Genomic DNA, 14,975 nt, shown 5'->3' on the forward strand with positions numbered 1-14,975 from the left:
TGAAATATTTTGTTACTAACAATAATCTTAAACTGAAAGAAGAAATGAAACAGCTCAATAATATTGAGAAATATATTACGACTATCAATATTGCCGATCTGGGAATTCATTCGATGTTAACGCTATTTTCGTATAAAAATGAAAGGAAAAAATATACAATATATTGATAGAATATCAAGAATGTTGCTCATTAACAGCATGTTGCAGTGTTTACAAGAAAATAAACCAAGATACGATTCTTAGAATACAGATCCAGTATTATAGTTATGTTCGGGGGAAAATCTTATTTAACTTCCAACTGGTTTCTATTTATTAGCGTCTTTTGTACCATTTAATAATATATTGGAATGAAGTAGAAAATTATTGGACAGTTCTTAATAAATATTTAACTTAATTAATGTTAAACTCGACATTTATAATTGTAACTTTTCAATATTCATTAAATGTTAATTTATGGTTTTATAACGAAGACTCATTAATAGTTAACTTATCATAATTACTAATAAGAGTAAACACATCTAGAATATACATATATCGAGAAAATTTTACGTTTTATTGGCATATTGATATAAATTCTTTGTCTTTTTCTAACCCCCATACCAGAGAGCACGTCAGACACACAGAAAGTCCGCTATCTATTGACCGATCACTACCCTCGTCTATTGTGTGAACGCCTGTCTAGAATATTCTTAATCGCACAATATTTGATATTATGCATCTCGTATTTAAAGCTTTATAAGATTAAGCTTTAAGTGTTTTTTTAATACGATATTATTACTGCTGCGATATTTGCCGATATTCTGCTGCTACAATTCAAAGAGTAGGTATATATTATCAAGCCTTTGTATAATTAAGCAGATTGATTTGCACAATAAATGCATAATAGATGTTCAAGTTGCAGTCTGTAGCAAATACCTTACAAATTTCGCTTGCAAAATTAGATGATACGTTGTTAATATCAGTATTTATTCATCTATTGATTATTTTACTGTTTCGTTGTAGTATTTTGGAATACATAAAGGAACAGTTACCAGATTTGAACAAGAATTACAACCCGAATCACGGCTACGAGCCTTACTGGCCCGGGGGTGACTGGGTGTTCAAGGACCCCGAGTTGGGGCCCAATGAGACCACCACGAAGGTGCCCCTCGTTTGTGGAGAAGAGTGCAACTATCTTTATACGAGGTGGGGTGCAATATGATCTTAGTAATACTTTATATTATGGAGTCCTATTAAAATTGGTCCAGTCCTTTCGATTATAGATTAATTCAAATAGTCAGAAACGATTGGATTTGTCGTGGAATATAATGTGAATGAAGCTACACCAGCATCTAGGGTCATTACTCTTTTGCAAATGGATATGTATTATAAAATATATTACAATTTGTATCGGGATATTTCTTCGAAGAAGCTATATTTAATTATCTGTATTTTACTATTTCATATCTACATTTCTTCTTCAATAAATGAAACAATATGATATGAATTTTAATATCCTCTTTGTGGGAGAGATATCATGTACAATATCTGCAGAAATTGATATTATTAATATTTGCGGCCTTGACCCGACTGCCTGTTTCGATGTTGTCTACAGAAAATATCTATGATAAGTGATAAATAATGAATGTAGTATCGCAAAGCTTGGGAATAAGTAATGTGTTTCCCAAAAGCTTGTTCGACGGCACTTAATTAAAAATTGATTTTGTCATCGAAGTTTTAGACGAAATAAGATAAAATTAAACAAACTTTTCAGATTCTTAAAAATATTATAGAACGTATAAATTCTCCTTTTCGACGGTTTTACAAATAGTAACAGGTATTTTCATTTCATGTTTTATAGTATTGAAATAAGTAAGGCATGAATCGCGATCATATGGTAAATGTTTTAAAATATGTAATGACGATTCGAAATTGCTTCTAAAAGAAGTCTTATTGAATAAATAAATGTTTGAGTTTGAGTTTGAAAATGTTTTGAGGATCGGTTGAGCGAGGAGGCGTCGTCACGGTGCGGTGTAATGAAAATACACGGGTTCGATTCCCTCCTAATTATTATTTAATATCTTTTAAAATATTTTTTTGATTTTTTTACAGGATAGGTGCAGTGTGCGCTCGGCAAGCTAACAACGTGCACTACGAGCAATGCAGTGGCATATGGATCGGGTTCTGCCTGGGCTATCGGTACGACGAATTCCACCGCGGATTCTACACATTCGACACCTACTGCAAGTTCCTGGATGCGCAGTGCCGGACTGGCTTTAAGGATCGTGGGTTATTTCTCATTTTATGGATTTAACCTATTTAACTACTGTATCAACGTATCAACTGCGAGTTATATACCTACATATTATATATTTATATATTAAATATATACATATCTAAATTTTGTATCTATATATAGATTCTTAATCTATGTATAATTACTTAGTATTATATTATAATACATTATTAATAAAAATACAGGAACTGCTTTAAAATATTTTATAAAACAGTTGTTTAGTGTCCTATATATGTATATCCTATATTAATTTGGTGTAAAAAATGTTGAAAACGGTCTAATATTTACTTACAGGCTGGCTTCTAGTTCACGAGGGGAATTGTTCGCACAACTTAGACAAATACTTCAAGCCGGTGTATACCCCAGGAGTCCTGTTCACAAGATTGTCTACTTACTTCCCCACGCTGATCCAAGCCTTCGAAGGTGCGTCCCTTCCACCCCCACTGCGGAAGGGTACTGAAGATATCGTCCCTGATTCGAACATACCGAAACCAGTTAGACTGCATATAAATAACGTGCTGCAAAATGCTTTGAGTGGGAGACTTAGTGATGAATAAATGTGTTTTTTTTAGTTTCTCTTTTTTCTTTACTCCCTCCTTGCCATGGACTTACCAAATTCTTGTAGAGAATTCACGCGATGTGTTTTCTTTATCATTTATACGAGTATGTTTGAGTTTGCTAATTTAAAAATGTAGCATACAGTGTGCGATCCTTTTTCAAAATGGAAAGTTACATGAAAACAGGAAAGGGTTTAACAGAAGGTACAATAAAATGAAATATAAAGTTCACTATATATTATAAAGAAGTGTAATGAAGCCGATTCTTTTTTGGTCAAATTAACAATGCAATTACGTTTTTCCCTTGACTGTACTAACCCTCTTTGCCGACTGTACCAGATCTGTCATTAACTGAGCGGCCAAATGTGAGATATTTTCCACATATGCCCATACAATGACCCACATTACCGCTTCAATGCATCATAATACACGCAAAACGATGCCCTAATGTGCTCGCTTAAAATAATTCCTCCTTCTTTGTGAAGCCAGTAATGGCCGACATTTTGCGTTCTTATCGCAGTAGGACTTATGTGGAACGATTTATTATTAGAAGAAGTATGATTGGAAATAATTATGAAGGTCTATGATTGTTTTAGATGTTATTGTTCTGAATGGCACGGTTAAATTGACCTCACATTGGAACAATTAATTTTATGAACATACTGTTCCTTACTCAGTGTAATTTTCATTTATTATGCTGCTTATTTAAAAAGTATATTTAATCTCTCTTTATCTGTCTCGTTATTTTGCCATGAAACTTTATCCCGTAAAATCCAGGCAAAGCTGTATAAGATACGTTTACATTATACTTTTTTTAAGAATGTTAATGGAAAATTTTGTGCGCGAAAACAAAACTAATCAGTTGTAAAGTAATAAATAAATGACTTTAGTTCTATGTTTTTATAACTTCACAGTTCACACCTATTAAATTAAATCACACGCAAAAATGTAAACAAGCAATTATATTACAATAAGTTTAATGAAGATAGAAGATATTGTTTACATTAACAAATGTAAACAATATCTTACGCATGAATGCGGACAGTTTTTTAGGGAGCCGAAAATATATTTTTATTTTTATATCATGTATTTTTATATGCTTTTCTTTCATACTCTTCCTTATTGGGAAGTAATATTTGTGATATTTTGTTATGATTGCATGATGGAAATTTTGGAAAGCTGTTATTACATATTGTAGATATTTCACAGTTCTATAAAAAGAAAGTGCCTGAGGGAAATGTCGAAGCATTTTTGTATCATATTTTGTTTTATACCATTTCCAGTTATTCTATAAATATAACAGTATCATTTTAGGCAATGCTTCTCATAATGGGAGTCTTTAATGTAAAATTTTAGGATATATCCCGTTATATTTTTAAAAAGTCATAAGTGTCATTTTACTCATTCGGTTGCTTTCGATATCAGTTTTTTATAATATAAAAATATATGCAATAATTACAAAATAATTGTCTGTGCACACTTAACGATTACACCCGGTATAACCATAGAATCATAATTTCACAAATTGACTTGTTTAATGTTTATTATTTAGCACAGATAAGATGATTGTTGAGAGACATATAAACTTAAGTAATACGCATAGAGCAACAGTAAAATACAATTAAAAAAAGAATCTGTTTATTTAGCTTTACATCAGAAAAGTGTAGAAAATCTCGGAAAATTCTACGACATTCATTTGTATCTCTTGATTTTTTTTTCATTTTTTCTTGAGTGAGACAAATTTCATTATCAAATTGCAAATTACAACGGTTTTAACTTGAAAATAGTTATTAATTGGGTCTGAGAAGCGTTTCTAAATTGAGGCGAAGAAATCTCAAAAATAAAGTAAAATTTCAATATACTTTTTTAAACACTTAAATTGATTAAATTTTCGTATTCAACAATAAGTCAAATTTCAATTAAATTTTAATTTTATTTGTCGCATAATAAAGGTTGCTAAATTATTTCTATTCGTATATTATCATTGAAATAAAATTCAATTCTAAATCTTTTTACGTATTATTTGTTAAAGTGAAAGTGTCACGTCCATACGAATGGACAGATTTTCTTTAAATAAGTGATAGAGCCACGTTGTTCTTTTATTAAAATATTTCCATAATATTTTACGAACGTTGATAAAATAAAATACACATTTGTGGCATGTCTAACGCACTTAGACGTACTACTATCACTCCTCACAAACTACATCTTATGGCCTCTGAAAGGGGAAGCTTAACACATAGCTCAGAACAACCTATATCCAACATAGTATATCACTGTAATTTCTATTCTATTAGAATGATATAGGGTTCTGTTTACAATGTCACAATTGTGGATATATGGTAATATTTGTGGATCGAATATACCGACCATGAAATGCATCGCCGACACAAAGTAAGGACTGAGGTCTCAAATGCTTAGGTTTCAAGCAATATTTCTAAACCAATGCATTCCTCGATATTTTATTTACTATTTTAGTACTTCAATCTTCATTATTACATTCTTTCGCTTTACTTATATTGTTTTGTATTGTAATGCTGATTCATCCATACTAATATTATAAATGCGAAAGTAACTCTGTCTGTCTGTCTGTTACTCAATCACGCCTAAACTACTGAACCAATTTGCATGAAATTTGGTATGGAGATATTTTGATACCCGAGAAAAGACAAAGGCTACTTTAGGCGAAATATGTACCTCGGGCGAAGCCGGGGCGGACCTCTAGTACTGTATAAAATAAATAAAATAACAATTTTAAGGCTATTAACAGATCGGGGGTAACTTCGTTTCAATTAATTGTTTAAAATGAACATTAAATAATATTAGAAATGTATAGCTTGATAATTTTTTTGTCATTTAAACTTAATTATTCTTTATTTATAGTACAATATCAATTAGTTTTTACATATTTGATTAGTGTAGTTAAATATACGCACATGATGAACCAGTAAACAATGGTATATATCCAGTTTTTACCATAAATAATTGTCGATAAATTCCGACCTTTCACCTTGAACCTTATACCTTTACATGATGTGTATAAATAATTATCTCACGTGTTTTAGATTGTGAAACAAATTAATAATGCTTTATTAATAATTGTGTCGATGAATCAAACTTATAAGCCAACGCAATCAAAAGATACAGCCGTTTATGCTGCAAATTATTGCAAATTTCGACATTCGCAAGGGAATCAAAACCTACAACGTACTTCCCGTGAACAAAGAGTCTTGAAATTTGGCTACAAGCAATATCTTATAGCACAGATAAAGGGAAATTTGCTAAAAACGTAAATTTGAAAGTTACAACATAATAAAAAATAGGTTTGTTCGGAGCCCTCGGTGCGCGAGTCCGACTTTATTTAGGGAATAACAAGTTATCTCATGCTTTGTATTTTCATATTATGTAATATTCTTCACGGGTTTGATCACCATTATCAGTGCTGACCTCAGTGACGTCACACAATTACTATATATATATACCTGTTCCTACACACAATATAGTTTTACATTGATACAAGCTGTGAAGATGGGAAGGCTTACAAAGGAACAAAAACAGTTTTATGAGGACAATGGGTATATAGTGTTGAAGAAGCTGATTAAAGGAAAGGAATTGGAACGGTTATCAGAGGAATACGATAAATTATTTAAGAGGAAAAATGATGGAAAATTGGAAAGTTCCTGGGTTGGGAGTGAGGAGAACCACAGAGCCAGCGATAGTCCATACACTGTAAGTAGTATTTTTAATTGGCCATGTAACATTTCGATTTTCATTGCTTCATACTAGATGAATCCCCCACTTGGTGATTATTATCTAATAGCATGTTAAAAAATAGACATAGACTTTAATACTTTATTTAATTGATCGATCGGTTAAATAGAACCCAAAGGTTATATCAGGCCATAAATATAGTACGCACTCAAGTGGATCGCTCCCTTGGTATAGTGGTTGACGTATGAGCAGAGAAACTAGTCCTAGGTTAGATTTCCGGTGAGAAAAATATATCGATCTGTTGGGACATAAAATAACCTGTTTGCCGTAAAGAAAAAGGTGAAACAGATGTATAATGCATTTGCCACATAGCTCCCAAGTGGATACAGGACTTAGAACGAACTAAATTGGAATGAAACCTGATTAAACCGCTCTTAACCTTATATTTCAATAAATGTTTATTTGCCGGTATAACAAAACTTACGTAAAATAACAACACTGTTATGAGAAAATGGTCCTCATCGAGGCAATGTTTACAAATTATAATAATCAGGCAGATAACATTTTATGGATCGTTAATTTTTATCTATTACCAGGGCGTAGTAATTATATCGTATAAAAAATTCCGCAAGATACTTAAATGATGAGCTGATAGAAAACAGGAAAATCTATACTAATATAATAAAGCTGAAGAGTTTGTTTGTTTGTTTGAATGCGCTGATCTCAGGAACTACTGGTCCGATTTGAAAAATTCTTTAGGTATTAGATAGCCCATTTATCGAGGAAGGCTATAAGCTAAGGTGAAACCGCGGGGCACAGCTAGTTAATAATATCTTTCAGTTTCATGTGCAATAATGATGTAAATGGAGAATTATTTATCATCATTTGTAAATTCCGGACATCAGAATATCCTAGACAAGTTATCAAAGATAATAAAAGTATATCCAACACAATACATATTGTTACAAATTATTAATTAAATTAAAATATAACAAAACTATTGATACGGGGAAGTTATTTTCATTAGCAGTTAATATTGCATTATCCCATATGAGCTTTGTTTCATTTGTCCGATTCGTGGAATTCTTCAGTTTTGCACAAAACAATAGTTCGAATTATACAATAATTATCATCTCTATAACATTGCTATCAATATTATTAATGTTGGTGACCTAGATGAATCATTACGTAAATATTTATTTTAAACGACATAAAACAGTTCTATACTTACTAGACGTAATCATCTGGTTTTTTATTGGCATTCCAAGCTATCTCTACAGTTTTTTGTCAAATAACATCTAAGAGGTCAATTATAAATGATTTCAGGTAAAAGGTATCCACAATCTGCAAATGCACCACGCTGTGTTCGGCAAGTATCTATATGGTACGGGAGCTATTAACGTTGAAAAAGAAGTCATTTTAGTATAGCTGGTTTTTTGATATATTGTTCCTCTAGCTATTTCGGTTAGAGTCCGCGCAGTCTGGCTGGCCGGAGTGGTTGCGTTCAGTAGTGCGCATCTTATCTGCACAGGAAATTATCCTTAATTTAAAGTCATTTTTTAACGCGTAATTTTTAAACTTTTGCCTTTAGATAGATCCATCAATCATAATTTTTTTATTGCAAGACGTTTTTTTCGTTGTTAAATAGGTGCCAGACGCAATTTTTAATTTCGTTTTTATAAAAAATTCAAATTATTTTAGAATGTCTGTAAATTTCATATTATGTTCTTCAAACATAATATAATCTAAAATTAATTAGCCAGACGCTAATTCGATTGTTAAGTATTAAAAAATGAGTATAAATAAAAAAAAGTAATGAAGCATGCAGCTCATCAGCTAGTGTATTTTAATTATGCGACAGGAAATAATTGCAAGAATACAATATTATTTACACTTGTTCTTATAAATTAAAAAGTTAAAATGAAAAAAAAAACATAAAAGTGAAAAATAAATTAAAGTTACCATACATTAAAAAGAATGGAATAAAAACTATATCAATGAAGGTTAAACAATTACATTGTTAAATTTAAAAAGCCATCTTCATAATCATCATCATCATCATCTTTCCTCTCACTGTCAGAATTATTTATGTTATCGTCTAAGCCGTCTAAGGAATTGTTATTGTTTTCCAATAGGTATTCCATTATCTGTAACAAAAAAAATAATAATTCATTTATTCAAAGAAAAAAGATTTGTTCGTTATAATATAATAATTTAGTTTTTCTTGATTAATGTTCTATTCAATACTTACTTTGAATAATAACATCTACAACTGTGGAAGGTGATTGCTCTCCCTCAAACCAAACAAAATCGTATTTATCTTTGTTGATGGTCCAACCAGAAGCAACTGGAGATAAAGCTGTCGGTTGTTTTTGGTGTGCATTTCTCCATAGCTTAGTCACATAGCTTACGAAGTAACTATTCTCTAATCTGTGACATAGCGAACCCTTAATAAATGTTGAAACAATTCAGCTTTACAGGGTGGTAAACTGGAAGAGTCGAAGTTTCGAAATTTTTTTGCAAAGTTTTCTTCAGATTTTTTACACTTGAAAGTACTTGAAAACAGATGAAATCGAACATCATTAATATTACAACAATTTTGGACACCGTACATTTGACAAATAAATTTCTCAAAGGTACTTTTCACTATTTCTTCATCATCGGTAATTATATTTTGAAAAGCTAGTTGATATTCGTTCGATTTTTCCAATATTTTAAAAGGTCTGACTTTGCCTTTTCTAAAAAATGCTGGTGTGTAATCACACCCGGTGATCGCGTGGAAACATGGCAAAGATTTACATATAGCTAGTATACTAGCGGTCCGCCCCGGCTTCACCCGTGGTACCTACATGTTTAAACTATCCTATCTCTCAAGTTGGATCGAACTGCACATGGTGTGCGAATTTTATTATAATCGGTTAAATGGTTTAGGAGTCCATTGAGGACAAACATTGTGACACGAGATTTATATATATATATTTTAGTATCAGCATCCCGAAAAAAGAAACCAATTCTAGCATCTTACGTCATTAATGGTCAGAATATAGAAACTGGTAATGAGATCCGCGACTTAGGAATCCTAGTTGATAGTAAACTAAATTTTTGCTCACACATTGATGCTATCGTTAAAAAGGCCAGTAGATTGTTAGGTTTTCTTAAAAGAAACACAAAATGCTTTAAATCAAAGACCAAAATTTTACTCTTTAATTCATTAGTTAGAAGCCATTTAGAATACGCAAGTGTAGTTTGGAATCCGTTCTATGCTGTTCACTCTCAAAGAATTGAAAACATTCAGCGTATATTTACCAGACATATAGCTTTCCTTTCACCAGGAATTTCACACAGATCGCCTTATGAATATCGATTATCATTCTTCAAAATGATTTCACTTCGTAATCGTAGATTGTTGCGCGATACTATGTTCCTGTTTAAAATCCTCAGAAATATAAATCATAGCCCGCAAATCTTAAGTCTAGTTAGGTTTGCTGTTCCAAATAAATTACCACGTTATCCTGTTTTTAAAGTTTTTGACCTTCCAAATTATCGTAATAATGTTGGTAGAAACTCTCCAGTAACTCGTATATGTAGTACTTTTAATGACCTATGTAAGTCGTTGGGTGGTATAATAGACATAAATTTTGATTCACTTGTAGTTTTTCGCAAAAAAATTACTAAATTCTTGTTTGGTACAAAAATTCAGTAAAAAAAATGTTTAACGATTTACATATTTATTTTTATTTTTGTAATTAAATTTATTTAAGCACTTAAAATAACAGTAACGTAATTATATGTATAAGTTTTCTTGTGCATACCTGTAATTGGTGTATACATCACATTAATATTCGTTAGTTGTTAAGATCTAATTGTTATCATTTTTATGTGTACTCTGTTGGTATGTCTAAATAAATAAAATAAATAAAATAAAATAAAATCAGCATCGCATCTGTGCGAACCCAGGGCGGGTCGCTAGTTGAGTAATAAAAAAAATTGTTTTGTATAGAAGATTGTTGATGTAACTACCCTAATAGTTTATTTTTAACCCAAGGAATAAAATGTACCAATGGAAGGTACTTATTCCCACAACACAGGGAATCCTAGAGTAGGAACAATTCAATTTCTATGCATCTTATATTTTCGAAAAAAAAAAGTTAATTTAATTTTCGCGGCCGACCCTTTCTATCTGTCTTGCACTTTAAACTATCTCTCCATATACACGATCATCAAATTGTTATACTTACCTACTTTCACTACGTTTTTATTTGTACATATTTAATACTTAACAATCGAATTAGCGTCTGGCTAATTAATTTTAGATTATATTATGTTTGAAGAACATAATATGAAATTTACAGACATTCTAAAATAATTTGAATTTTTTATAAAAACGAAATTAAAAATTGCGTCTGGCACCTATTTAACAACGAAAAAAACGTCTTGCAATAAAAAAATTATGATTGATGGATCTATCTAAAGGCAAAAGTTTAAAAATTACGCGTTAAAAAATGACTTTAAATTAAGGATAATTTCCTGTGCAGATAAGATGCGCACTACTGAACGCAACCACTCCGGCCAGCCAGACTGCGCGGACTCTAACCGAAATAGCTAGAGGAACAATATATCAAAAAACCAACTATACTAAAATTCTCACTTGTCAACGTTGGTAGCTCCTATACGAATACAACGACGATCTTCTGGATGCTATTGAGGACATAATCGGTACCGAGAATATCGCCCTGCACCACACCAAGGCGCACTACAAGCCGCCAGAGAAGGGAGCCGCGTATCCAATGCATCAGGTAGATAGTTATAAGTACTTTTAAATCATTATTTTGCTTTGTAGTGGGTTAAGTTGGTAAACAGGTTTGAGTTTACAGTGTTCTGTTTGAATATGAATGTTATTTTTTTTTAATAATTTAACTTTTCAACTATTGGTGGAAAAATAAAGAATAACAACGGAAAATTATAGGCTTAAATTTTAAGAGATTAGAAAATTCTCAATTTTCATCATTCATTTTCTCTTATTTTCTCCATGTAGTGTACTTATATTTAATCGATCATGAACTGTTACCATTCTGAATTAAAATTTTACTCCACTTTTATGATTTCTGCAGGATTATCCCTACTTCCCGTATGCGAAGGACTCCATGACAGCAGCTCTATTATTCCTTGATGATGCTGATGTGGAAAACGGGACGCTGTTCGTGTATCCCGGTTCTCACAAACTGGGACCTCTGGAAGATATGGGACCTAAGGAAGGCAGTAACTTCCATTATGTTGATCAGGTAATTCGCTTTAATGAAGTCTAGCAGATAACTCAGTGATTGAAATCTGAAAAGTAGTATTGTGTTATAATTGTATTTGACGTTATGCATAATTTTAGCTATATGATTCTGATGTTGATTAATATAAATTAAAGAATAAGTATTAAACTTCGTCAGCTGTAATTTGTTTTTTATAAGAATACCGCTTTGGTTCATAATTTGTTTATATCAATTTGGTAAGATGATTCATGACTACTGACTAATAATGACGAGCAAACAAATACATTTTTATCTTCAATTTCCAACTATTTAAGTTACACATTATTTATAGAAAAAGTTCCCCCTCGAGAAGGCACTACCCGTGATCGTAGAAGCAGGTGATGTGGTCATCTTTAGCTACCTGATGGTCCATGGCAGCTCCCCCAACCTGTCTCAGCGTCCCCGCCGCATGCTGCTAGCACAAGTATATGATGCCCACGACAAGCCGGTAGGAGGAGAGCCCGGGCAACCTGGCAAGGGCTGGTTACTCCGGGGGGTGAACCTGGATAGAGACGCCACTGTTACTAATAGAGCCAAGGATTGATATATTAAATAATATAAGCTGTACATAATGATACTGTTTTATTTCATTGGAGTGTTAGAGAAATAAGATAATTTGTCTCATTTCTTCGAATTACAATATGTTGTATGTACATTAAAAATGTATATCTCTCAATGCAAATGGTTTTAAAAATGCATTTATAAATACTAACGGATATTCCAAGTTTGAAATATATTCCAAATAAGATGTAAATCACAAAACCACTCTTCAATTTACATTTCTTTCAAGATTTTTACTGAAAAATAAAATACAAAGATAGATTATTAACTGACAATATACAATAAAAGACAAAAAATATCCTCCTATCAATTAATTATTATTAAACCAAAAATCGGAATCCCTTAAAGTAAGACATGTTTAACACTAATTATATTTACAGGATCATATTATGAAAGTCTACATTATTGTAACGTAAATTCGCTGGCTCAAGCGGTCGTGTTTTAATCAAATTTCATCTACTTTCATTAATATTTCGTAAACATAATTAATACGAAAAGGGATTATCCTCTGAATATGTGAAAACTTTCGTGAACAAGCTTTGTTGATTAATTGTTACCGACATTTGTAATCTTATTAACACACTAACTTACAAACAAACAATAGAAAGATATATATACTTTATGGTTAATTTTCCTATTGGTGGGAACTAATAAAATGATTAAATATAGCATTATATTATTTACATATGCTGACATTTTATAAAATGATAATTTAAAATTCATGAATTAAAAAAGAACACTATTAATATAATATTTGACTTTAATTTTGACTCATCAATAAGCAACTACTATGTTTAAGTTTATTTGTATAAAATTTAGATTTTTGATATATATATTTCTATTGCAATTTTACGCGAAAAAAATCACGTATTTGCTAGTATAAAACAAAATAAACTTCTTCTAAATATTTGCAGACAGCTAAAACATGTTTTAATACTCTACTCAGCTCAGCTTAGATATAACGTATAAACCCATGAATAATACATTAGGTTTTCTTTTACAAGTACCTAAATGGACTTCATGGAAGTAATATAGCTGCTGTATAAATATTAATAAAATAGTTATATTCTAATTCTAAATAAATTCACGCAGAAATGTGGCACCTTTGAGCTTGAAAACTTACTAAATATATCACAGAATTATTGCTTTAAAAGAAACTATTATTAGTTGAAAACGTCAGTTCATCCAGAGAACTATGTTTAAAATAAACAAACACAACAATATTCCGGCCAATAGTTTTAGGACGCAAAAATAATGCATCTTTTATTAAACATTGACCATCAATAAAGCTACTCCCTAAATCCGCAGCCAACAAATCACAATTGCATTCACGACGCAAATTACAGACGAATTTGAAAAACTTCATTGTTTATGCATTAAATAATTGGGAAGCTTTTAAATGCGTCCATTATTCATTGATAAACAATGGATGGAGTTTCGCAAAATGGCGAATGATTTGAGAAAGAAATTCTCGGTTCATTTGCGCGGGACGTTAATCCCGGATTATACACGAGTTCGGGATTCGAGCGAAAATAATGAGGTGGCTGCAAAGATTCGAGCATAGAACCGACGCGGACATGGTATGGTCTAACTAGTTTTAGTAGAGACGGACACTGGGTACAGTGTAATGCTTCATAAAAGGCCTTTAGGGCATTAAACATTGTTTCGCTGGTCTGTGTGTCCTTGCTTATTAGTTTGATTAGAGAACAAGAAATTTTGTAAAATTTGTTAGGCGTGTTACTAGTGTGAAGCAGAATTTATAATTATCCCGCAGTTTGTATTATACAAATTCACAATTATAACTAACAATGATTACAGCGAGGCTGTCTGGATCGCTTTGCGTATTACAAAGACCTTTCTTGTAGCACTGTAAATGTTTAGTACAATATAGCTGAACACTCAGATAATAATATGTAAATTTCCAAATATTCTTTGTCTTAAGAATGAAGCGTGCAGTCTAGGGGCTGCTTCCAGCAGATCTACGTATCTTTATTCACCGTATATTTATATTAGAACGATGATGCGGGCGTCAGTTTGATCTTATATTTGGTACATGTAATTTATCTTCATTTCTTTGTACCGGCGTCGTGGCGCTTTCTCTTGTTAATGTTGAATTTGTGTTCTTACTCGTTACGAGTGCTTTTTAACATTTGACGTGGGGATCAGTGGAATTTAAGTAATGTTTCGTTAAAGGTTTTGAATAGGTGTTAACTGTTATATGGATAATATTCATTTATAATTCGTATAGAATATGCAATATTTTAATAAATGAAGTCAAAGCAAGACTTAAATGATTACAAAATTGTACATAAAATAAACAGCTCGAAAGCTCATAACCTTGCAATAAGTACCAGTCAACATTGTAAATAATAATACGTGGTAGTTTTTCCAATATAGAACCTTGGTACTACACCCATAATGGCTTTGAACTGACTGATAAAAATAACTATCCATCTAGCAGCGCAGGAGGCTTTGCAAAGTCTTCTACGTGTCCCATTAAACTCCCATTTCGTCACCTTGTTAAACTTAATTGTCAAAATATAGAGCACGCTATCTACAGGACTTTCACTC

The 14,975-nt window shown here is 31.7% G+C and overlaps 2 protein-coding genes across 2 annotated transcripts; both read left to right on the forward strand.

Annotated features, from left to right (window-relative positions):
• The first annotated feature begins 886 nt into the window (after positions 1-886).
• On the forward strand, positions 887-2,846 carry LOC149480207 (uncharacterized). Its single transcript, XM_089706839.1, has 4 exons — positions 887-900; positions 1,003-1,185; positions 2,092-2,264; positions 2,570-2,846. Exons 1-4 carry the CDS (start codon positions 887-889, stop codon positions 2,830-2,832), a joined length of 633 nt encoding a protein of 210 aa, XP_089562965.1. The 3' UTR covers positions 2,833-2,846.
• A 3,485-nt stretch (positions 2,847-6,331) lies between these two features.
• Positions 6,332-12,415, forward strand: LOC149480208 (phytanoyl-CoA dioxygenase, peroxisomal-like). Its single transcript, XM_089706593.1, has 5 exons — positions 6,332-6,561; positions 7,870-7,922; positions 11,219-11,339; positions 11,655-11,825; positions 12,136-12,415. Exons 1-5 carry the CDS (start codon positions 6,361-6,363, stop codon positions 12,385-12,387), a joined length of 798 nt encoding a protein of 265 aa, XP_089562719.1. The 5' UTR covers positions 6,332-6,360; the 3' UTR covers positions 12,388-12,415.
• Positions 12,416-14,975: the final 2,560 nt, after the last annotated feature.

The sequence above is a fragment of the Colias philodice genome, chromosome 18 (assembly GCF_061535455.1).
Source record: "Colias philodice isolate Cphi_HAF_F1 chromosome 18, ilColPhil1 Martin Lab GWU primary, whole genome shotgun sequence".
In the NCBI taxonomy this organism is placed as follows: domain Eukaryota; kingdom Metazoa; phylum Arthropoda; class Insecta; order Lepidoptera; family Pieridae; genus Colias; species Colias philodice.